The following is a 24,786-nucleotide window of genomic DNA, read 5'->3' on the forward strand; positions in this document are numbered from 1 at the left end:
AGGTTTTGTGAATACCAGAGCACACCATTACAAGTGTTGGTGTGACAGGCATGCTTATTGGTAATGTTGGCCAAAAGGTCAATAGTAGTAGGTCAGTGGCATCCATTTCCTAACATCTTAACATGACGATTGCATTACGATTGCCAATAAACATCATCATTATAATTTTTTATTGACAATCATATTGCAGTAACAATAATAATTGTTTAAAGATTCTCCTTGAAAATGTACCTACAAACATATTTGACCCAATTCATCAGTTTTAAAATGTAGAGCTAAAGCCAATCCTTTTTGTTATCTCACAAAAACATTTTTATATTACTAGAAGGAAACAAAACCAATTCCGAGCACATTCAGTCCTGTGTTCCAGCCATTGTGCGTGAAGAAGTTTAGTTCAAGTTAGTGTTCACATCTCCGCAGGACATATAGTTAGTTCAAGTTAACATAATCTAAGTAGTTAGTTAGTGTTCATGTTAACCTCTTCACATGACAGTAAGTGTTAACGCACACATCTCCACATGACAATAGTTAGTGTTAACGTTAACATCTCCACAGGACTCCTCACCCTCTGGAGGAACCTCCAGAGCAGGGGCAGCGAGTCTTTGCCGTCGTGCTGCTCCACGATGTGCGTGAGGCCCTGCAGGGAGAGCTCCTTCCTGCAGCTCCACACCGCCTGGCCGTGGATCAGGGACAGGGGCAGGGAGGCCAGGAAGAGATGCGGGTCACAGAACATAAGCCTGAAGACGGGGTCACGGGACACCCGGGCGTCGGCACGGACCAGGTCGTTGGCCTCCTTCAGCCGTCTGTCCAGGTGCTGCAGGAACGCAAGTGGACACACACACACACACCCATAGGACTCTTTGAAAAGCACAGAACTCCCCGTCTAAAGGGTTCCAAAGTCGGAAGTCTACCTGCAGGCATCCTTGAGCAAGACGCCGAATCGCTACCTACTCCTTCAGGAGTAGGTAGCGACTCGGGTTTGTAAATAGTAATATCAGATGTCCTTCTACTCAACTACGTCCGCCTTTGTCAATCCCTTTTGTCTTCGAAAAATTTAAAAAAATCAACAACTCATATCCTCCTTCAGGAGTAGGTAGCTGAGGTGTAGCTGAAAGAAATGTACTGGATAACAGCTTCTGCCAAACGACTAGATAGTGAGATAGTAACATACCTTCAGTTGAGGTATGATGATGGTGTTGCTGGCTGACTTCTCCCAGCCGTCCCTGTGGTCTTTGGTGGAGAGATGGTCGTCATACGGATCAGGCCCTGGGGGGAGAAGTCAGAAGTTTCAACAAACGCTCATCTAAGGTAGAACAGACTTAGGGCCCTATCTTGCATCCAGCACAATTTACTTTCTACACTGACGCATGCGTCGTTGCTAGTTTGCAACTGGCGCAGAGCGTTCTTTTCCCTCCACCGCCACGCGTCGGTAAATTAGGGAATGATCTTGCGCCCCAAGGGGCGGTTCGGCGAAAGGAGGAGGCGTCTTCTGCCGCAAATGTTCCCTGGTGCTATTTTGCAGTTTCAGAAAACAATTCTGCCACAAACCAGGAAATACCTGGTTTAAAGTCAGTGGCACGTTTTTCAGATGCTATTTTAAGGGCGCATGGATAATGTTGCTAGTGCACCTCGCGCATGCACTTTGCTTCTCTCATCTCACTAGCCACACATTCTTGGTAAATTATTGGGGAAAGAACAGCTGATACAGCGGTAACAAGTTGTACTTTTAAATCAATGCATCTGCAAACACCGTACAGCAAACACATATTTTCTTGACACAGACATCGTGTACAAGCCCATAACTTTTAGGATTGATGAATATTTGATCGTGAGACAACATTGTTTTACTCAGAGTGAGTGTTAAAAAGAATGAATGAATCGGGCCGTGCGTGTGTGTATGTGTAAAAGAAAAACCACCCAAACCACGCCTACGGGTAATTAGGCTACTTCAGACCAACCCTTTTTAGATATGCGCCGGGCGCAAGAGTCATTTTTCCGCCGGTAAAATAGCAAAATCGCCATAGAGCCGTCCACAAAGCTACTTGCGTTTGGCGCTTCTCACTTGCGTTTCAGACCGTTAAAATAGGGCCCTTAGCGTTTTGTGTAATTTGTTCAGAACAAATTTATCATAGACAGACAGAGACTGGTCTCTACAGGTCAAACATGTTAAATGTATGTGGTACAATAAACGGTTAACATATCAGAACTTAGGACATCCCCAAACAAAGGTAATTTGATTACCTGCACTGAATTGAAGAAGAAAAGCAACTGCATTAACTGGTGATTCCCAAGAGAAGGCACTGTTTCACAGGGGACACTGTACTAATACAAGTTCCTCAAATGTAACAAAAGGTCCACCTCCTAGTGCCATCCTTACCTCGTTGAGGCCGGTGGGGCTCCAGCAGGCTGCAGAGCAACAGGTGAACCGTGTGGATGGTGTCGTCCGTCCCCTTCCCCAGAGACTTGGTCAGATGCTCCATGTCCTTCAGCAGGTGGGCCAGCAGGAAGGCTCCTGGATCAGCCACCGGAGGTCTGATGATCTGAGCGACGAGCTGCAAACAGACAGAGGTGTTTTTGATCGATTTTGACAAACCAGCAACACAATAGGAGCCACCTTCATAAGTCAGTCACTGCAAGGAACATAATACTGTAAGTCATAACTGCATTGTTGTTTTTATACCTTAAAATAACGTCAACCTCCGTGTCCAATGGGACCGTGCACATGAAGTAGCATCTTTCTGATCCCACAGGCCTGTGTTTGAACCCCTGCATGTGGTTGGAGGTGGGACCTCCAGCTACAGTACCTGTTGGTTGATGATGGCTCCGTAAAGCATGGCCATGTGGGTGAGCATGCGCATCAGGGTGAAGGGCCCTGGGGACATGTTCTTGGTGTCCAGGGTGTCCGGGTTGTCCCTGCGCTCCGGGTCTCCGAGGACGTGGCCCCTCTGTGTGCGGTCGCCCCTGGGGGAAGGCACAGGAAGCCCCAAATAAACTGTTAAGTAGTCTATTGTACATATGTGAGATTTCCCGAAAGAACGCCCATGCTAAGAATGCATGCAGGTATTGTTAGACCACCGAAAGGTGTATATATATAGATATATAGATATATATAAAAATAAATAAATAAATCAGGAGTACGCTGCACTTACTGCACTACATCTTCCGTGAAACCAGCCACAGGTATGTGGTTGGTCCCTCCGATTTCAGCGCCACAGTCAGGACAATTGCTTTTTACCCAGGGTCGACCACACTATAGAAGTAGCAAAAGCAATTATGAGCAGCCGAAAAGACCCAGAGAGTTGTTAAGCTTAGCAGTTTCCTGCTGCTTGGAGGGATCTGAGAACAAAATCTAAACAGAGGTGCAATATTGGCTGTGTGGTTAGAAACAAACAAGTCTGAGCTGTACACACCTCTCCGATGGCGCAGGGGTGCTTATTTGGACAATCTGTTGGGAGAGGGGAGAAAACGGAATTAAGTTTTTAACTGACACCCATTTACATATGAGAATGTGAAGCTCACGTCTTTGACTTACAGTACCACGACACCCGTCCCATGGCCTGTTGAGCTACAAACAACATGTCCTCTGGCATGGTGGGCAAGAAGGCTTGCTGCACCAAGACAAAGACATTAACACAAAGATGAGTTCATATAAGTTCATATTTGAATACATAAATCAATACTAAATACGATACACAAAAATAAAATGTATATATTATATTATTATCATTTAAATTGTTTCTTTGATGCACACGGATTAGCAAGATGCCTCTAAATAGAAGCTAGCTAATGCACTCACTCGCATGTTCCCCGTTGACAGGGCCAGGTTCTGAAGGGGAATGAGGATCCGCTGGTTGGCGCAGAGCAGGACCGAAGCCATGTGGACCGTCAGCTCCAGCACCACAGAGTGCCCTCCGGGGGCCCCGGGTACAACGGCCAAGGCCCCCAGACGGTTGGCCACCAAGGCCTTCGCAAAGTCCTTTGACTCTGCGGTAACCAGGAGTCCGCAAGCATCGATGTGCGTCACCAAGACTCGGCATTGCTGGACGGGAAATGTGTACAATGAGACACAGAAACACAAGCAAAGAAGAAGCAAGGAGGGCATTGCATACGTTCGTGATGCAATGACGTACCTCGGGTTTGGGATGGTGAATACCGTTGGCATTTCCGTAGAGAGAGGTGACTTCTCTGAAGAGGGCCAACAGAAGATACACCGCCTTTTTTTGTGGCAAGCACTTGCACGTCTAAAAAGAGAGAGACAAGAAATGTTTCCAGAGAGCATAGTAGTTGACATGAGGGGAGTCACAGCTTCAGCGATGCTTGGTTACCTCGTACGCTTTATCCAGCACATCCACTTTGCCCTCTATCAGCACCGTATCCAGAGCATCTCGAATGGTCTTGTAGTCCTCTCCGCACACGAGGAAATGATCAATGGGGCTGCCTTCTTCACTCTTCAAGAGACAACGTGAGATGGCATTCAGAGTGCATCATACTTCCATTATTATAATGCATTTCCAAGGTAAACTGCAATTACATTCTGACAAATGGGATGGATTCTTCTGATTAGGAACTTTATAGGAGGAGAAAATGTAAAGTAAAATCTTGATTTGTTTTAAAAAAATATCTGGCTTGGATAATATCACTAATAATATTAATACTTTTTTTTGTTACACAGAAGAAAAAATACTGAACATGGGCGGAGGTCAGAGAGCAGTACCTTTTGAAGAACTTCTTTAGGGAAGACCCAGTGCACACCCTCCACTTTGAGGAGACTCTGGACAAACTCCACGCCGTGTTCTTTGCCGATCTTGCGGATCAGGTAGACGCGGAACCAGTCGTTGTTGCTCTGACTACACAGCGCCATCACAGTGGCCAAAAAGTCTTTGATTGAGGCCTGGCCTTCACTTTGGGCTCCTCATGTGCAAAACATTGAAGAGGAAACGCCAGCATAATACATGAGAAGGATTAGGGGTGTGAATCTTTTGGTATCTCAAGATTAGATTCAATTTTGATTCTCTTGTTCAGAATTCGATTCAACAATCTATTCTTGATTCAGAACATTTGGGGGCCAATTTCACTGCGCTAAGAAAGGTGGTGTGGCAAATTATGGAATAACAGCAGAGAAAAGTGTGTGCAAGATTATGCTGTTTTGATATTTAAGTTAATCCACTGATGCAATAATGTTAACACACAAACGCAGGCGTAAGAAAAGAAAAATACAAAGTCAGAATACAATTGCGGCTGTAACATGAATATTTTTTATCCGAGAACTCCTAAGACAGATACAGTCAGATCAAGAAGGAATCTATGTAGGCATGGCGATCACACACCTTCCATTTGTTGTACCAGCAGAGTGGCGGCCATGTCCAGGCCCATGCGCACCCTGGCCACCTGCTGCAGATACTCTACAGTAGCGCTGTCTGGGCATGCTGCACGTGTGCAGCTGGACAGAAAGACCCTCTCGTCCTGCAGGTAGGCCTGTTGCTCGGCAACGCAACTGAACTGCCTCCGCTCAAACATGGAGTCCTAAAGGAACAAAATCGGGGGAAAGAAACTTAGCGATACTTAAATATAGGCTCCAAATAGGCTCCTATCGCAATGTATGTGGAAATCCTATTGTACAGCGAATCAGTACATTTTAAAATCAAAACAAATATTGATTGAAAAGCATACAAACAAGCAAAATATATGTATTGATTGAACAGCATACAGCAAAAATAACAACGAAGGTGAAAAAGAATATGCATGCCCTCATCCATACCTCCAGGCAGTTAATGTACATGGAGTACAGTTCGGTTTTATCAGTCTTTTCCAAGATGATGCTTTGTTCCACTTCTGTCAGATGCTGCTGCAGATAGCCTTTCACATCCTCAAAGCTATAGAACAAAAGTTAAAAGATGCTTTGGATTATATAAAAAAATATTGAAACTAATCAGATTGGCCCTTTTCTCAAAGACGCAAACAGACTAGGGCCCCGTCTACACGGTCGAAAATGATTTTTTTCCTCCGTTTTCCTTCAGAAATTTCTCCGTAAAGATGTGGAAACGCTGTAGTACATTTTTAAGGACACTGTGTGGCGCTGGTTCTCCACGAAAAAAAGAAGAAGACGAGGCGGGGCATGCATCAAGCCTGCGCGCTGTATACAAACATACAGTCGAGGAGGAGAAGGCAGTTGTCAAACCTTGTAGATTGAGCAGAAAATACTTTTTAATGTACAGTTAGTAACTAAATTTGCCAAGGAGCTATATTTAAAGCTACAAAAAGAATACAAACAAAATCAAACAAAACAAAATTTGACAGAACTATAATGTTGCCAAGCTAATGGGGGGGCGATGACGTCAATGTTTGCGTATCAGGCGTCCACACGAATCCTAACACGAAAAAGCATAGGGCCGTTTTTCCCTTTTCACCCTGGGACCTGGATAGTATCCGGATCCGTCTGGACGGTCGGCCACAATACACAAGACTTCACCAAAAAATCGTTTCCTTTTTAGGACTCCTCCTCCTCGACTCACCTGAACTTGAGCAGCAGTTTGAGCACAAAGGAACGCACCACTGGGTTTTTGTCCACAGACTCGTCAAACGGTGAGAGGACCTTGGTCAAAATGTGTCGATCCCCTGGGCAAAAGGACATCATCAAGTCAATAAATGAGAAATGAATATAAGAGGTGGTGCAGGATCTTCTCAAACACCTACAGCGATTGCATTATCCAGAGTGACTCTCAGGGGCAGGTAGGGGTTAGGCATCTTGCTCAAAGATGTCTACAGGTAGACCATGGTCATGGGGAATTGAACTCAAAACTAATGGCTGGGTGTCACCCTAAGCCAGTCAAGAAAATTATATTTTATATTCCCTTAACCACAGTTACTCAGAATCAGAGTTACAGTAGCCTAGATCGTAAATGTGTGGGGAATATACTTTTTTAATATTGTAATAAATTACTTCCTAAGATTTCCTAAACAATCAATCACAATTCCAATTGAGAATACATCGGGGCCCTAATATGGTAAGCGTATAGAGTCCATCCCCCTTAAGAAGTGAGCAAAGTGCTTCACAGTGCAAATCTGGAAGACAAATTTAAGGAAGAACGCAGGAACAACTCGGCACTAGAGTACCCTGCCTTCAACAGCTTAGATGAGTCACAGCTTGCCCTGGGTTACCTCTGAATATAGGGAGGGGATCCGCCTCCAACATGACCAGTGACAGCAGATAGTGGATGATGGACGAACAGGGTGGGGTGTTGTCCTTAAAACACATGGTGGAAACCAGGTCTATGAAGAAAGCATTGCACTGCGTCCGGAACTTTGCATGTTGATTGAATTGAATCCTTAAAAGGAGAATAATGACAGAGTAGTTTAGTTATAGTATTAAGAATTGTTACAGGGGACATATAATACCACCAGGTGTGAGTGTGATTAGCCGTTACAAGCCGTCCACCTAGATGTGTACTGTATAGAACAATCTACCAGCCTACCCAGTGGACTGTACGTTGCTCATCTATCCAGCACACATCTAGGTGGAAATACCCACTTTCTGAAGTAAGAAGTGGCCGATTTTCAAAACGGCTTGTAACGGCTATTCACCCTCACACCTGGTGGTATAATATGTCACCTTTAAGAGTTCACAGATAGAGGAAATCAATGTCCAACATTTGCGGTAGGTGAAGCCCTTATGTGTCTTCTAAACATGTTCGTACCTTATTTCCTCAGAAGACGTTGTGGAGAAGTTCTCAGGAACTGCCTGCATGCACAAAGGACAGTACATCTGACCAGGTACCAGCCACTGTTTGATGCAGGTCGAACAGTAGATGTGGTCACACGGCAGGCTGAGGGGATCTTGAGGGTCCACCTTACACACAGGGCATAGCTGGAGGCCAAACCTGAGAGAGCAGACAGGAAGTGTATCAGATCCAAAGTCCTAGAACAATACGAGACTAGACAATACAGTCCAAGAAAGTACAAGATGAGTCCATACCTGAAGTTACTTTGTACCACTTTATCTTTACAGGCTTTGAGTACAACAATCACCTCCTCAAATGCCTGCTGCTTTTTGAGATCTGAATTCTTCTTCAGGGTCTTGGAAGAGGAACGATGACAATGTATGTTACCAGATGGGAATCCAAATGGCTATTGCATGAAGTGGTCTTGTTAGAAAGGAGTCAAAAGGAATGTCTGAATGTTCAGTCGACACTAACCTGCCCAAGAATTCTCATGTGTTCCAGGACCAAAGGATTCAGATTCATCTCGGCCTCCTCATCTCCCAGCAACAAGTGCTCCACAAACAGCGACATGGTAAAAATGCGGTTCCACCCGGTCCTAAACAAAACAACATAATGAAGGACAAAGAACAATAACATCCATCAATGTTAAGTATTACTATTCAAATAAATATAACAGTGAACCTGCATTACAGTCCATATTCCTAGCCTAAAAGAGCACATATGCATCCTAAAAGACAGCATAAAGTCACTTACTGAACAATGCAGACCATTGTCTTGCTCTTGTCTCCATAGTGCATCACGCTGCCGTGAGAGCATATCAACTCAATGGGAACATGGAGCTTTTTCACCTGCCTAAGCCAGGCTTGCCTCTGGCCGTCAGTTTCCAGTTGCGTGGATTCCAGAAACTCAACACAGGCGATGGCAGCATAGATATCAAGAACCTTGGAGTGGGGAAGAAACTAATCAAACCAACATCCAGAAGTCCATAAGGGCCCATATATCACAAGCATGGAACCAAATCGTGCTTTGAGGGCATATGTAAGGGCAAATGGAGGGTGGTGAAGACAGCAGAGCGTATCACCGGCAGCCATCTCCCCTCCGTGCAAGGCATCTACAACAGTAGATGCCTGAGGAAAGCAAAAAAGATTCTAAAGGACAACAGCCACCCAGGCTATGGACTGTTCTCATTGCTGCCGTCTGGTAGACGCTACCGGAGCATCCGAACACGGACTACCAGACTCACAAATAGCTTTTTCCCCCTGGCTGTAAGCTTCTGAATCAGAAACACTGAACCTCTGAACAGTTGCCACCTCCACCTACTCCCTGCTCCCCCACTCATACAATTCACTTCACTTTCATTTTATATGTTTTATTGTCATAGTGTTATAGAGTTTTATGTTATTTCTGTTATATGTATGATGTCTACTGCGTAGATGAATGATGCTTGCCAAGTCGTAAGAATTTTGCTGTGCTGAAGCATTTTGGTACATGCAACAATAAACACACTTTGACACTTTGACTTTGAAATCTTCTTCCAAGTAAAAGAAGGTAAGTAGATGAGACGTACCAGCTCTTCCCTTTCCTGAGCATGCTTGTTCAGGAGGACCTGGGTAATCCTAGGCTCAAGGTTGATCATTCTGGCGAAGTTCTGCAGTCGGTTCTTAAACTCGTAGTAGGCAGCATGGACCCAGGGAAGAGAGGTACCCTCCTTATGCGTCTCCATTGTCCGCGACTGCATCTCATTTACACAGCAGTTTAATGCGCTGCAAAGGAGCTAAATCAGTGGACAGTAAAAGAGATTATAAATACCTGAAGCACTTCAAGCAACCTCAAAGGAATCTTAAACGTAGCCATGGAAAGGGATTTTCGATAAACCAAACGACAACCTGAAGGTTTTCCTGGGATCTAACATTCATTGTCATGGAGATAAAGTCCTGTAGGTATCTCTGGAAAAAGTCTGACTGCATCTCCAGGCTTGCTTTTGCGATGGATTGGCCAAAGTGAGTCTTCCAAAATAACTCATCAAACTGACTCTGCGTTTGGCCTGTCAACAAAGACCAAGGTAAGTCAGGATTGGCTTGAGGAGACCGACCTGTCTGCCTCAACAATTAACATAGAGTATTTGTGTGCTGCATGATGTTACCTTCATGCTGGAGAGCATAAACCCAGAGCTCCTCTAGGTAGTCCCTTAGCCTCCAACTGAAGGGCATGCTGCAGCTGATGTTCTTGTCTACAGCAAAGCAGTTTTGCACGAGGATGGTTCTTGCTGCAGAGCTGTGACAGAGAGAGCATGATATGCAAACTGTATCCATAGATACACAATTTTATCCCTTAAAATACAAAGATATGTTAAAAAAATATATAGATCATAATAAATTGCAAACCATGATGCATGACTGGGACAACCTACCTGAGATCAATTGTCAGCGATGGCACGTCCAAAAGCTTCTCTTTGCCAAAGATGTCAAGCCACAACGTCTTGAGGGGCTCATTGCAGTCGACCAGAATGTCCAGATTTTGATCTCGGTCGATGATGGAGATCAGCTGGGCTAGGTAAGGAATGACAACCGCCTGGACACGCTTCCATAGTGTGTGCCTGTAAAGCCCAAGAGGGGAGAACGGTTGTCTTAAAAGCAGGCATTATCGCCTTGGTTCCATTTGAACTGTATAGTGCATACCATTATACATTGTTCATTCACTGTACAAAACCAGAATGTGTGGATTGTGAAGTGGTACCTTCACAATCCACGAAGGTACCATTCATTTGGTAATTCCAAATGAATCTGGGACTTCAGGACCATTAAGTGAAATCAAATGATAAAGGACACACAAATAAGCTTGACTTACCTGAATGTTCCTCCTTCCTGTATGGCATCAATATTTGAGGACTCCTTTATCACCCAGTTGCTTTTGATCAACAAATGAGGGTTGCAATTCTGGGTCAACAATAAGGATTGAAGGCGCCTCTTCACAATCCGAAGAAATTTGCCTGAAAAATCCATCGAAAGGATTATAGGTCAGTGTTACCACAGAAGTCTGCAAGTATAATCTGAATCTGAAGAGGGCGCAGAGTTGGGACAACCTCTGAAGTCTTCGTTGTCGTTGAGAAGGGTCAGTAAGATTTCCACTCTTTTAGTACTGCGGTAGCCATTCTCCACTTGGTCCCTTAGCATGCCCACTGCACTCTGCACACAGCTACGTAGCAGAGCTGTGGTGTCCAGGACGAAGTCCCATCCCTACAGCAGGTAGTTAGGACAGAAGTCCGGTAAGAGAAAATCAGAAGTTTAAAGTAAAAGGTCACATGTTGGGGATGGGAATAAACCACAGGGAATAAGGGGTCTGCAATATTGTTGGTCATTTGGCCATGCCCCTGAATACATTTGTAGAGAAGATTACTTACAACTTGGTTTTGAACCTCTGTGATGTTCTGTGATGCATCAGAATACTCCATGTCATCATGCTCCATAGCTGTGAAGAATCAAAACATGTCATGCAATATTGAAAAAAAAAAAATGCTAAATCGCAAAAGGTAAAGGTAAGTATCACACATGTTTACCTTTGGACTGTGTTCTGTTTTCATCAAACAGTTCACTGATTGTCAGGTTACGCAAAGCCTTGATATCTGAAGCGATATCCTTGGATTTCCGCAGGTCATCGATATGAACCGATTTCCATGGCCCTTTGAAGAATGAAACAGCTCAAACTAGGGTGTATTTTAAATGGTATGATAATAAATCATGTGTAACGTTTCGTTACCCCCTCACCTCCATAAAAGCCAACGTAAGAAGTCCCTCCTTCCATCCTTGGCAGTTTGGTGATAAAGTAGACAAATATATTGTTCTCCACAGTATTTTTTTTGATCTTGGTAATTTCATTCAGGGATGAATACCTGGCGATGAACAGCAAAATCCCTTAGTCCAAAGTTTTGATAGTTAAAATAATAATAATGAAGAAATATAGACTCAACCTACTTTGCAGATGCAACAAGATGTGCACTGTGAGATTCAAAATCACTTTGGATAATGAGGATCTTGTTGCCAGAATCATTGTTTCCTTCATTTTGAGTTGTGAAGAAAAGCCTATAGTGACAACACATTATACAGATCATACAATCAGAACAAAATCTTCAGAAAGCATGAAGATCAGATAGTCACAAGATCACCCCCCAAAGAAATGTAAAAGATTGAAGGCTGAAGTGAAAATCCATGCAAACCTGATCTTCTTGAGGAAAGACTGCTCTGTTTCAAACTGCTGCAAGGATAGCAGCTCCACAGTATGAGGTAACTGCTCCAGTTGTTCCAAGTCTGGGGCTGTAAGGAGCCTGGAGAAAGTAGTTACCTGCAAATATCACTTGGAATTAGCAGAAATGTACATAGATGAGTTTGCATTATAATAAATATTTCAATTTGTATATTACCTCAGTGAAGGAGGCATGCCAATGGGTATCCTGCTTCATGTGAGCAATGATGAAGTCAGCCAAACAACTGGTATTCTGCTCTTCAAAGTAGACTCGTGACAATCGTTCACTTTCAACTTTGGGGAGCATTGTGCAATCCAGACGCACAATTGAGTCAGGTGTGGCACAGTTTAGCAGCACCAGTGTAGATGCTCGCAGTATGTCTGCTTCAGAGGTTTCCAGTTCCTGCCTGCTCTTTTCAATCACTTGAAGAATCACTGAAGCACATGTGTCCGAATGGTAGCCAATGAAGACATCTGGTGCTTGGTATTTGTACCCCTGAGGGCCCACGGTGTGTTTGTTGAGAGAAACAAACTGCTCCACCCATGTTTCCAACTTCTTCACAGTACTCTTCTGCTCCTTCTTGAGGACAGTGTGGATGTCCAGGTAGTGCTTCTCCAGCCGGTTGATGAGTGGTATTGGGAACTGCTTGTAGACAACCTCCTTTTCCTCGATGACGATGAGTCTGAAGTCATTATGCACCCTGCATTTGACACGGTGGGTTCCAAGTCCAAGGTCTACATATTTTTGCCCTCCGAGGTAGACGTAGTACTGGTTAAGAGCATCATAGAGACTTTCGTAAAGGTTCTGCAAGTTCAGGAGGATAACAGTGTGCCCCGTTTCCATGCAGATCTTCACTCGGTTGATGTTGCGACATATTTGGGTGTACTCTTGATCTTTTGGAAAGCTGGAGCCAAATATTATTTCAGGCTGTTTGTTTTCTGAAAAAAAAAGTTTGCTGCAAGATCTGCAGGGCAGCATAATTCTTAGTGAGAACCAACAAGTATCTGCACTCTACCTCCTGTCCACTAGCCAAAATGTTTTGCCTCACAAGGTCATTCACATCAATGCTGTCAAGATTGGGTGTCATGTTAAGCTTAGCAGTGAAAACAGTGAGTACGTCATTGTCTTTTCCACTGAAGTTTCTCAACACTGCCTCAACAATTTTCTGCTCACTGGGCTTCTTTCCAGTACCTTTGGTTATTGCAAAAATCATCTTCACCAAGCTGTAGTAGTCACGAAGACCAAAGAAGCCCTTTCCTTGTTTTTGGCAGACATCCAAGTAGGCCAAAGCAAAGGGCTTGAAGAGATCTCTGACTTCCTCCAAAAGTATTGCATCAGATGAGCATATGCCTTTTGCACTCTCAATGAGCTCTTTCTCATCAGGGTCACCTCGGGAGACAAAGATGCCTCTGTTCATCTTTGCAGGGTCTAGAGCCCAGTTGGAGATGCCGATGAAGCCAACTCTCTTGTGAGGCAGTGGTTCATCATCAATGCATCCTTCTTCTAGTAAAGGATGAAGTGTTTTAAGCGGCATTTTAGGAGAGTCTTCGGCCAACCCAATTTCATCCAATACCACAACAGAAATGTACTCATCTAGGTTCTTGCCTACTTGAAAACGACCACATTGCTTGAATGTCTTAATGATGCCCTCTGGGGTTGAATGGGGGCTACACTGGAAAGACACCAAATGGATTTGTTTAAACTTTTTGAAGAGCTCACTGTGAGCTGCTTGGCCTTGCATTGCATCTGCCACAAGAGTTTTAGAGAGAGATTTTGAACTTCCAGGTTTACCAACCAAAAATAAGGGAATCCTAAGTTCAATGCATAGGACCATCATGAAGACATTCTCTTTGAGTGCACTGTTTTTGCAATTGTTTTCACCCATAGGCACCCCACTTAAAAGTAGATCCTGCATAAATGAGATTTCCTGCATTACTCTCAATGGGGTGCATTCATTTTTTTTACAGAATTCCTGTCTGTATTCGTCTTTGTTTTCCAAGCAGGCATGGTAGCAGACCCCTGCAGCCATGATCAGAGACCAGAGCACAGGGTCTCGAACCTTTCTTTCTCTCTGGTGTACTTCCTTCGTAAGACCCCGCTGTTTTTTCTCAAACTCTTCAAGTTCTGTGAAGAACATGACGTGGTTCTCAAAAAACCACATGAAGGCTTGCATACAGCGCTCCACATCCCTCAGACTGACGAAGCTGCACTCATCTTTTCTTTTTCGCATATATCTCTGAGAAGCTGCAAGGACATCTGTGATGATCTTGATGTATTCTCCATTGATTGCTTTGAGTCCAACTACTCTCTGCACAATCTGTTGAATGTACATTTCCTCAGTGTTATCATTCAGTTGTCCAAAATCCCATACCAGAGGAATCATACTTGGTGGCAAGGCCTGAACTCTGTAAACTAATTGGCGGAGAGGGATGGAACCAAGCTTTTCATCTGTCTCCTCAGCTCGGACTCGATAACCAAGGCCAGCAGACTCTAGCTTTGTAATCATTTCCTCTGTGTGTTTTCGATAAGGGTTGCATGCTGCTATTATTTGCAATCCACAGTTGAGTCTCAAACTTTCCCCTTTCACGGTATGGTCACAAATGATCTCCTTGATGCTGCCGATAGCCTCCGTTGTGTTTGCCTCGTCAAAGAACAGGACAGAATCAAAACCAAAGTTTTCTTTGTTTTTCGAAGATATCGCTTCAGCTTCTCGGACTTTGGTGTAGATTATATCTGAACTTGTTCCTCCATGGACTTTGACCAGTTTCATGTTCTCGGTAGCCACCTCACCTCTTTGCAATTCACATAGGTATTTGATGAGCCTGGTCTTACCGCAACCTGTCTCACCCATAATAATGACAGGGATGCCACACCTAAATCGCATGTGGATTGCCAAAATCTTGAGGATGTTGTCAGTTGTGAGCTCATATGTTTTGTCAGGATCATGGGGCCGCTGGATTCCAAGGACATGGCAGATACTCTCAATTTTTTCCCCTCTTGGTAGTTGTTCAAAGTTGATGTTGAACGGAACTCCCTGCAACGTTAGGGACGTCAAACAGCTCTTGGTCATGATGTCTTTTCTTATTATCCTCTTTGAAGAGGGGTCAATGGCATCCAAAGATTTATTCCATTAGCTGAAGATGGAAGCCAATGAAGGTCATGGAGACATGGTCACCATTGAAGAAGATGTATGGGGTGTGGTTCTGACTCCCACCGCTTCCTGATCAGAAAAGGGGCCAAATCCTCATCACGCAGGCCACTCAGGTCAAACTGAAGTCTTCCAGGACTCTGGTCAGAAATGCTGAGTGACGGTGTGGCAAAGTCTTTTGCCATTAGAATCATGAAGTCAACAACAAAGCTCTTGAATCCTCTTAGAGTGTCACCAACTAAATTAACGTTGCAAAAAACAGATGTCTCACAGTCTTTTAGCTGGAGGTTGAGGAACCAGGCAAAGTTTCTGATCTCTGCCCATGAGGGGTCCATGATGCCACAGTACATGAGGAGCATTTGAAGACACTCTACATGGGACCCTTCAACAGCATTGTATTTGAAGGTGTCAAGATCTCTGCGGTTATGGAATTGTGTGAGGTATTGGTATGGCCTTTGGAAGGCTTCACTCCTGAATTCTTCATCATCCATCAGTGGCTGGTCAGGGTTGAAGGGGGCAGGACCTCGTTTCTTCTCCATCTCTAGCATCAACACTTCTTGTAGGTGGTCGGCAGAAGATGTTTGGAAACCAATCTATGAACGAAGCTGTTCATAGTTTGGCTCTATACATGAAAAACAAAATACAAACGTGAGACTTACATAACAATACAGAAAGATATGTGTAGCACTTTTCAAAACCTTACCTGACGTGAAACATTTAAGGGAAATGGTGATTTCAAGATTTCAATGAGATACAACTGCTTGTTGCAACATTTCCACATCATTCCCTCAGAGTCCATCAGATAACGAAGGATCAGCAATTTAAATAGAAAGTCGTGAAGGCCTTTCTGGACCTTTGTGAAGACCGTACAAGTTAAAGATTAGAAAAATAAACGCAAAAAAATAATTATGTTTAATACATTAAATTAAAGTTGATACATTTTCAAACAAAAGGCTACTTACCGATGCCGTGACATCTAAATGGAAAATTGTCAAGTCTTCTTTCTTGGTGCTTTCCAGCAGAGACTGAAGGATGGCATTCTCGTCCACCTTTGGCTCAATCAAGCGAATGCATTTTAACCACTGATGGCCTTTCGCTCGATCGCTTTCAGTTTCCCATGTAGTCTCTTCACATAGAGGGATTTACCTGAAGTGAAAGAAAGGATGCTCTTCAATAAAGTGTCTGCTAAAGTTTTTGGACGTAACACGTCCAAAAACCTAAACACGTAGACACGGGTACTCACCCACGCCAGCTCTTTCCGATGACACAACTCCAACAGAGAGTCGGTCTCTGAACACAGCTGCGGCGCTGCACTCATCTGCGGGGACACTATAGTGTCTGCTCAGGTAACTCTGAATCCTGGCTGTAGGCTCCTGAGGGACCATTTGCAAGCGATATTTACTGAAGGCTGAGGGAATATATGCATGTTCACGCTCGGAACTGCAGACCATGACGAGTCTGTAATCTTCTCTCCTTTGCTTTTTCATTCGCTGGAAGAATCCCTCGACTTTGGAGCTCACGTCGTAGGTCAGACGGTCACCGTAGAGCAGAGTGTAGATCTTTCGTCCGCTGTAGCCAGGGGTGAGACAGCGTCTCAAGAACAGCTCCACTTGTTCATAAGATGTTGAAGAGTTGCATAGTAGGACTTCGTCATATGTGGGCAATGCCTCATTTTCATCGCTCATGTAAATGGAGATGCAAGTGTTGAAGACCGCTTCCTGTGAGCAGACAATGAGGTTGGGATTCCCAGCAGTCAGGCATTTCGGCATTCCTCTTGTTATGAATGAATTCCCTTTACTTTGCTTGTCGGCCAGTTTTTCCAATAATTTACCGAGGCCATTTATATCGAGAATATGTGGAAGAAAACTATTCATGTCCTTCATGTAACTATTCCAGAGTAAATCAAATTTTCGGGAACAATCTGAGTCCCCTGTGATTGAAGAATCCCCTATCAAATGCTCCGGCACTTCAACAAAAGTGTGAAATTCAATGGCTTGGATTGTTTCTTCTTGATTGGTGACCATTTCATGCCAGGCCTCTCTTAAATCTGTTGCTGTACAATATGGCTTGACAAAAGAGAGCATCATTAAAACCTCAACCTCCAAATCAGCCACATTTTGCGGAGATAGCTTACTGCACAGATATACAATCTGTTCTGCTGTGTAATAGTTTAGGTAGTAATGTTTGGATCTTTGTTTGTCCACAAAGTCCTTCCAATAATTGAGGCAGTTCTCAATTTTATTGCACAACTCGGGAAGCTGAATGTCAATTTTTCCATCCACGACAATGACATCAGCCACTTCGTCAAGTTTGAAGTCAATAAGGATACTTGACCGTTCATTGCTTAAGCTGCAAATGATTTTCACTTCCCAGCTTCTGAATAGAGGGTTCCCAGCTGTGTACAAAGCAATGAAAGCCTCAGCTAGTCTTTGAACATTGGCAAAAACCTGAGAAGATAAATACAAATGAAGACATTTAGTAGTAGTAGTAGGAGAGATGGGAGTAGTAGTAGTAATAATAATTATTAGTACTTATAGACATGCCCTTTTTTACTACATTCATTTGATAAAAAATGTATTGCATCATTCTGTGCGAACACTTGTGCAAAGCGATGAAAGCCAAACACATATAGACCTGCCTCTGCAAAGTGGTCCACCTCATGCTGACTCTGGTCTCCTTTCCCAGACATGAGCATGAGTTTGTTCTGGAGCTCCTGTAGGTCTTCAAGCGTGTACCAGCGCAGATCCTCTTCCTTTCCGTGCTGCTCTGGAATTTGCAGCTTTAAGGCTGTGTCAAGGCTCAACTGCAAAAGAAGCAGTAGTGGGTGTTATCTCAGCCATGGTGGAGAAGGAATTGGGGGAAAGGAACTTTGGCTTTGACTCCCTGAAGTACATGAACCGTGACATGGAGGAGAAAGGGATCTGTGTTTCTGCCCGCGAGGCACACTACATGCTTCCGAGGCGGTGTTGCCTCGTCAGCAGGCAGCGGGGCTCCGGCGGGAGACAATCGCTGGTGACCATCCCTTTCTCCTCCATGTAGCGGTTCAGTCTACTTCAGACGTTGTGGAAGTGGAAGGACCAGAGACGTCGGAGAACATGCATAAAGTAGCATGCCATGGGACCTTTAACGTCTTTTTTTCAAATATTTAAGTCTGCTGTTAGTTATGCTACCAGTGATTTTGTTCCTAAACATTAATTTCTGGTAGTATTACATACTGTTAAATAATATGTTTTATTATTAACAGCATTATAAACATGGCAGACAAATGATAAGGCTGCATTAAGATCAGCATTAACTACAGTAGCAATCAGTTATTTACCCTCTCTACATTACGTGCACTGATCACATAGGTGCCCCTGGTGTTGATAGAGGATGCTAAAGAAAGCGAGGAGCGTTCCACTGAGCCATGATTCTCCTTCACTGTCTTAAGCCATTGCAGATTGCGTGCAGTGTCAACCTGAAACACAAAACACCATGCTTTAAGGTTTTGTACATATATAAAATATGGAAATCCAACATATAGTGGGGATTATGTTATCCTACCAGTTTCGTAGGCAAGTCACTGTCATTTTCCAGAGCTCTCCAGAGTTTATTCAGCACATCCTTGAAGGTTTGAAACCCTGAGTCCTTCTTGAGGTCGTACAGCATTGGTGAGTAGCCAAGGACTGCATCGTGAAAGAAAGCAACGCGATCCACATCCAAGGCATTCTCGCCAGCATAAATGGAGGCCAGGTCAACAAATACCTTCAGCTCATTAATGTCTAAAAATAATAAAGACGTTTGTTTCATCAGAAATGCAAGGGTTTTCTTGATCAATACTCATGAATATTAGAACACTGGAATACACTCTCAATATCAATATGAGTGATCAGCAACAAATATTACCTTTTAGGGCTTCTTTTACCCAATTGACAAATGGTCTCTTGTGACCCAACTGTTGTAGACAGTTTCTGCGTAAGGAATTGATGTCCACAAGAACCATCTTGGCCTGATTTAAGTTATCGTCAATTCGGTTGAGGGGTTCTTCTTTAAAGTCTTCATTTGTCTAGAACAAAATAGTTTAAAACTTAATGAAATGGAGTCTAATACAATTTGTTGATAATGCTGATGACTATCATGTATTTATTATTATTAATATTGCAAAATATATTATTGTTATTTTTCATTATTTTTATTGTACTTTTGATTCATTACTAAATGGTTAATGCATGCTCAATATCAATACATTGAAAAAATAATAATACAAGCCAAAGATTGTTGGCTTGTATTATCTTTAAGAGAAAGGGTTTGAGGTCAGATGACGTTGACTTACAACTCCCAGCAATGTCTGCAGAATACTGAAGTCACCTTGAAGACCCAGTGTCTCCTTGACAAGCATGATAGCTTGAGCCGATTCCACGGCAAGATGAAGTTCGTGGTACTGCTGAATCTGCAGAGCCCTCTGCTTGATCCACTGTTTGTCATTTGAAGGGTCCACTCTGCACATTATGTCAAAGTCCTTCTCAAGTTCGTTGTACTTTCCAGTGTAATCTTTGAGGAGTGTGTCAACTTTCCCAAGCTTTATGCTGCCATCCATCAGGCAACGGTATATGTTTTGGTACTCATCATAACAGGGCTTGAATATGTCATCACGTATCATGATCGGTGTGGCCATTTTATCAGCAACACCAGTTTTCTCAGGGTCTACATATAGTCTTGCCTGTTTTTCCCAGCAACCTTTGAATAAGTAGCTGTTTCTGTAGGTGTTCAGGACCACAGCCATTTCTCTGATGTCTTTAAGTTTGTAGTACGTTACCGCAATAGGAAATGGGGGAGACTGTTGGCCGAATTTGTGAACCTCCATGAAACTATTGAGGTTCATGGTCTCAATGGTGATCTGTTGACTTTTTTCCAAGGTACCGAGATTAACTGTTATTGGGATTAAACAATAATGTTATACAACAATAATGTTTGTGGGGTTAAAGTGAATTAGGGGTAGATAAATATAATAAATATTAAATCCAAGTTACACACATACCCGTCATATGCTCTTTCAGTTTGTGGCTCATTTTCACAACAACATCGACAAGATCCTTTTCGTTGTGCACAGCTCCCATTTCAGCCTCTCTATGCTTCAACATAATGCGCATTCTTCCCTCGTCCTGATACTGAGGATCTTCGGCGAGATCTGTAAATTGCATAAGACCGTTTTACCATTGTCGTCTTTAAAACCTTAATATTCTTGAAAAAGTATCACTGGCTATGCTTTTTAATAATGCTCAATGTGAAATCAATAAATTACACAGATTTCCTTTTGTATTATAAAACCAATTACCGATTTTCAGCAATTCTAGAAAGGCTTCGCGTCTTCCCAAGATGAACTTGAGCAGGTTGATCTTAATGTTTCCATTGACCAGCTGATCCGTGATAACTGTGAAGGAGGATCTTGCGATCGCAATTAGGTTTTTAGCCTCATCTGAGAGATCCTCAATTGGCTCCTCATTTGCACCTGAAAAAAATATATATTACTCCAAATTGCTCTTAATGTCCTATTTCGACCACTGCCACTCAAACAAATTTGAGTAAACTGTACATTGTTTGTCTTGTTTACCAAGTAGTTTGAATACATCTCCGGCAGCCGTCCAAGAGAGGATGTGTCGAAAAACTTCCTCATTCTGATCAATTTCTTGAGTGTTGTTTGGCCATGACTTCTGAATGATGGCTGAAATGAGTTTTCCAAACTTCCGGTTGAGTTTAAACTTTGCAAAAAGATTCCCCTCCTGCTTTGTCTGTTTATTAAAAAAGATGGAAACAAAATGACATGCATTTACTATATAACTATAGTTATTAAAGGGGTAGTTCGGAATTTTGGACATAGGGCCTGATTCCCAAGTGAGCATTGGTATTCTTTATCACTGGAGACAGTTTTCAACATATTTCCTTCAGTCCTTCTAGTTGCAGAGTTCGCTCGTGCTAGGCTAGCGCACGGCAACGCGCAATGCTAGCCTGCTATTAAAAACAGTCTTACCCACTCCATAGTACACCCGAGGTAAATCAATTATAACGCCAGACTATAGATTGAAATGTCTGTGTTGATAGAATAATGTTAGAAATAAAACTAACCTTACATCGCATGAATCATCGAGTGACTACTTTCTCAGCAGAAGCGGAATTTTACTAAGCGCTGGTTAGTTTTGTAACCGAATCACGACAGAAGAACGTAAACAGAGAAGCGTGGGACATAAGCGCAATTGAACGACTAGGCAACATGGTGGTTCAGTGTGCTTTTAGAAATTGTAGAAATATACGCTACAGATGGGCACGACAAAGTTTCCACCAATTTCCAGTGTGAGATCCGGAAAGGACTCAACTGTGGCTTGTTGCTGCTGGCTTGGACATCAAAACACCGGCTCGTACATGTACGGTTCGTTGGATACAACAAATTCCTCATAATCGTCTTCAAAAGCAGATGCATCGCTAAGTCCTCCAAACGTGGCCATATCTTGTTAATTGAATACGCTAATAGAATTCCTTCGTTCACTGTACTCTACGTTTGTAGCAATGACAGCGGCAGGTAAACAAACTAGAGCCGGTAACCTAGGTATCAGTCCGCTGCTGCCGTAGCCTACTACCAGGAATATAACACTGCTGCTGTGACCCAGCAATTCCCTCAAAATGCAATGCGATGCAAGGTTGGTTTTATTTCTAACATTATTCTATAAACAGACATTTACATTTATAGTCTGTCGTTATAATTGATTTACCTCGGGTGTACTGTGGAGTGGGTAACACTGTTTTTAATAGCAGGCTAGCATTGCCCGTTGACGTGCGCTAGCCTAGCACGAGCGAACTCTGCAACTAGAAGGACTGAATGAAATGTGTTGAAAACTGTCTCCAATGATAAAGAATACCAAAGCTCACTTGGGAATCAGGCCCTATGTCCAAAATTCCGAACTACACCTTTAATATATAGAGAGCACAAGAGAGAGCACAAGAGAGAGAGAGCGCGAGAGAGAGAGAGAGCACGAGAGCGAGAGAGAGCATGAGAGCGAGAGAGAGAGCATGAGAGAGAGAACGAGAGAGAGCACGAGAGCGCACGAGAGAGGGCACGAGAGCGAGAAAATGACAGCTCTAGATATATATATATATACACACACAAATACATATATATACCTACCTACCTACATCTATACACACACACACACACACACACACACACACACACACATATAAAATTATATATATACATTATACTTTTTTTTTTTTTTCTAATACGATAGCACTGTGTTCTACCTTGTCTGATGACCTTGTGATTCCACATAAAACATAGCTAATGATATATTAAGATGATCCAGATGTATTAATTCTACACCGACGATAAAATGAAAAAAATATTATTTCTTTAAATATGCATACCTTGCACAATGAGGTGACCGCCTCTAGAGCACACTTCTCAATAACAGCAGCAACATTTGGATGAGAATGACGATGTTTTTCATTCTTTGAGCAGTAGAATTCAATTTGAGCCAATGGAGATACCTAAAGCCACGCAAACATGTTAACATTTTGAATTTCCCCCTGAAAATATATGTATTTTCAAAAAATGCTGTACACACCTTCTGTAAGGTGCCCTCCAAATCCATTGTCATTATCGTTTTCCATTCCTTTGTAAAATCTCCATTTTTTAAATTGAGCGAGATTACATTTTCCCAAATCTGTAAAGGAATGAATAAACAGCAAAATATAACAGAAATACAGAATCTTAATATTTTGTATGTCAATAAATAGTGCAGACCTCTCCCTTGAAATATTTCTGGGACACTCACTTGAATTTCACTTTCAGAACTATTGCCTCGGATGGAGTAGGAAGTATAAATGGACGTCTTTTCGAAGGTCTGACTGATCCATTTTCTCATGACGGACATCGCTTGATATAACATCTCAAGGTCTTTTGCATAATGCTCATCATCTGTCCCATCTTGAGACACCTTTTAAGAGGATCAACACTCATGAGAATTGGAAGCTTAGAAGTTGGTTCATCCAGCTGAGAGAATCACACAAACCTGGTTCTGGTCTCGGAAGTCTGCAACCAGTGCGACGAGATTCAAGCAGGCCACTGGAATTTCCGTGTAGGTCCGACCAAACCCTGCAGGTTTGACTCCTTTGCAGATCTTCTCCAGCAAGTGCACCGCAGCTGCGACACATTCTCTGCCGTAAGCTACACTAAAAGCACTGTCAATGACAATAAACACAGGTGGATTGCCAATTAGCATCTCAGAATTATCAAGCTGTATATTCATGATATTGTTTATTTTAAAGTACATCACCTGTACTTGTGCTTTTTAAGACCCTGTTGAACATGCGAGACAATGTCGGATATATTCTGTGGCGAAAAAAAAGTATCTAAATCAATTCAACTTTTCACAGTAACATGTTAAACTATGAATGTGTTGCTTTCTTCACCTTGTAATTGCTGTTGGTGATGTTGAGAGAAGTCTTTTGGTCAAATATATGAAGGATGTCCAACAGTTGGATGTTAGTAATGAGGCTGCACTTAACCAGTTGATCAATGGGCATCAGACACATCCAGGATCGGGCAGTCAGTGGGTCAATCACCACCAAATGTTTATTAAGAATCATCAGTTCTTGTAAATCCCTAAAAAAGCAGGTCAAAATATCATATCAGAAAATAAATTAATTAATTCATAAAAAATATTAAAGGTGGAAAGGTACCCATTGCAAATCAACAAAACATATTTTCGCTAAACAAGCTTACTGTATATCCTGATTGTTCCAGGATTTTCCGTGCAATCCTATACCTTCCAAACCGTTCCAAGATAGGTCAGGCTTGGAGAGAGGTGGCTGGAAAGGTTTTGAGGTAGTCTGGAGGAGGTGGAGAAGAGGAAGCACCAAAATCCACCAATGTAGTCCCTTCTGTTTCACTGTATTGATCAGCGATAGCAGCAGCTTTGGCAGACTGAACAAATTAAAACAAAGAGCAGTCAAGGTTCCTGAACAGAAGTATCAAAGCTTGAATGCATATTAATACAGGACATTGCCAACAACGATGAGGACTTAATAACAAACTGATCTTCAAAATGTGGTAAAGGTTCAAGAAAAATCCTTCCTCCTACGTTTTTAGAAAATTACCTCCATTACCTTTAAGCTAAATAGTATGTTTTAAAAGGTCAATATTATTTGATTGAAGGTGTTTGAGTTATCAAAGAAGACTACCTACTCTTTGAGATATGAGACAGAAAGTGAAAATTTGTTCCAATACTGGAGAAACTCTTCGTTGGTGAGCTTTGGAAAGCACAGGGCTTGGCAGAGTCTATGCAGTTCCACATCAAGTTGGATACCATAATGGAAGCACACATGCAGCATGATAACTGCTGCTCTCATGGGATCTTCAATGAAGATACTCCTCTCACAATCTCTGTCTCTATTCAACTGAGGAATCACTTTTTTGAGCATGAATTGTTTCATCAACACCAGGACCTGAGAATTTCAAAGAAATGTATAGGTTGATTGTTAATATACCAAAATCAACTGAGCACATACATAAGAAATACATGATGCTGAACAGTCTAGACTTACTCGTTAGTTTAGGACAAAATCAAATCACAAAAGTTATCATGCTAACATTCAACCATTACAGAAAGCTACGATTCTTCGATATATTCTTTGATCTGGCTTATCAT

General features: G+C 42.6%; 1 protein-coding gene across 1 annotated transcript in view; it reads right to left on the bottom strand.

The window, feature by feature from the left end:
• Positions 1–24,786, bottom strand: part of LOC115559858 (E3 ubiquitin-protein ligase rnf213-alpha-like) — a 41,118-nt gene that overhangs the window by 4,586 nt on the left and 11,746 nt on the right. Inside the window, 55 exon segments of the mRNA XM_030378996.1 lie at positions 566–814; positions 1,172–1,266; positions 2,378–2,552; positions 2,805–2,961; positions 3,150–3,250; positions 3,411–3,445; positions 3,533–3,608; positions 3,797–4,039; positions 4,131–4,241; positions 4,326–4,448; positions 4,715–4,911; positions 5,328–5,523; positions 5,759–5,873; positions 6,513–6,615; positions 7,159–7,325; positions 7,695–7,877; positions 7,973–8,073; positions 8,193–8,313; positions 8,472–8,659; positions 9,286–9,492; positions 9,605–9,762; positions 9,862–9,992; positions 10,129–10,314; positions 10,566–10,707; positions 10,801–10,954; positions 11,119–11,186; positions 11,275–11,397; positions 11,483–11,607; positions 11,690–11,797; positions 11,932–12,056; positions 12,136–12,906; positions 12,908–15,083; positions 15,085–15,152; positions 15,154–15,666; positions 15,668–15,728; positions 15,805–15,959; positions 16,069–16,191; positions 16,194–16,252; positions 16,350–17,553; positions 17,745–17,909; positions 18,426–18,563; positions 18,650–18,867; positions 18,992–19,151; positions 19,419–20,014; positions 20,124–20,273; positions 20,421–20,594; positions 20,697–20,874; positions 22,502–22,624; positions 22,702–22,800; positions 22,912–23,073; positions 23,149–23,317; positions 23,413–23,468; positions 23,549–23,741; positions 23,862–24,062; positions 24,324–24,583. Coding sequence (XP_030234856.1) covers positions 566–814; positions 1,172–1,266; positions 2,378–2,552; positions 2,805–2,961; positions 3,150–3,250; positions 3,411–3,445; positions 3,533–3,608; positions 3,797–4,039; positions 4,131–4,241; positions 4,326–4,448; positions 4,715–4,911; positions 5,328–5,523; positions 5,759–5,873; positions 6,513–6,615; positions 7,159–7,325; positions 7,695–7,877; positions 7,973–8,073; positions 8,193–8,313; positions 8,472–8,659; positions 9,286–9,492; positions 9,605–9,762; positions 9,862–9,992; positions 10,129–10,314; positions 10,566–10,707; positions 10,801–10,954; positions 11,119–11,186; positions 11,275–11,397; positions 11,483–11,607; positions 11,690–11,797; positions 11,932–12,056; positions 12,136–12,906; positions 12,908–15,083; positions 15,085–15,152; positions 15,154–15,666; positions 15,668–15,728; positions 15,805–15,959; positions 16,069–16,191; positions 16,194–16,252; positions 16,350–17,553; positions 17,745–17,909; positions 18,426–18,563; positions 18,650–18,867; positions 18,992–19,151; positions 19,419–20,014; positions 20,124–20,273; positions 20,421–20,594; positions 20,697–20,874; positions 22,502–22,624; positions 22,702–22,800; positions 22,912–23,073; positions 23,149–23,317; positions 23,413–23,468; positions 23,549–23,741; positions 23,862–24,062; positions 24,324–24,583 — 12,435 coding nt within the window.

This window comes from Gadus morhua, chromosome 2, assembly GCF_902167405.1.
Source record: "Gadus morhua chromosome 2, gadMor3.0, whole genome shotgun sequence".
In the NCBI taxonomy this organism is placed as follows: Eukaryota; Metazoa; Chordata; class Actinopteri; order Gadiformes; family Gadidae; genus Gadus; species Gadus morhua.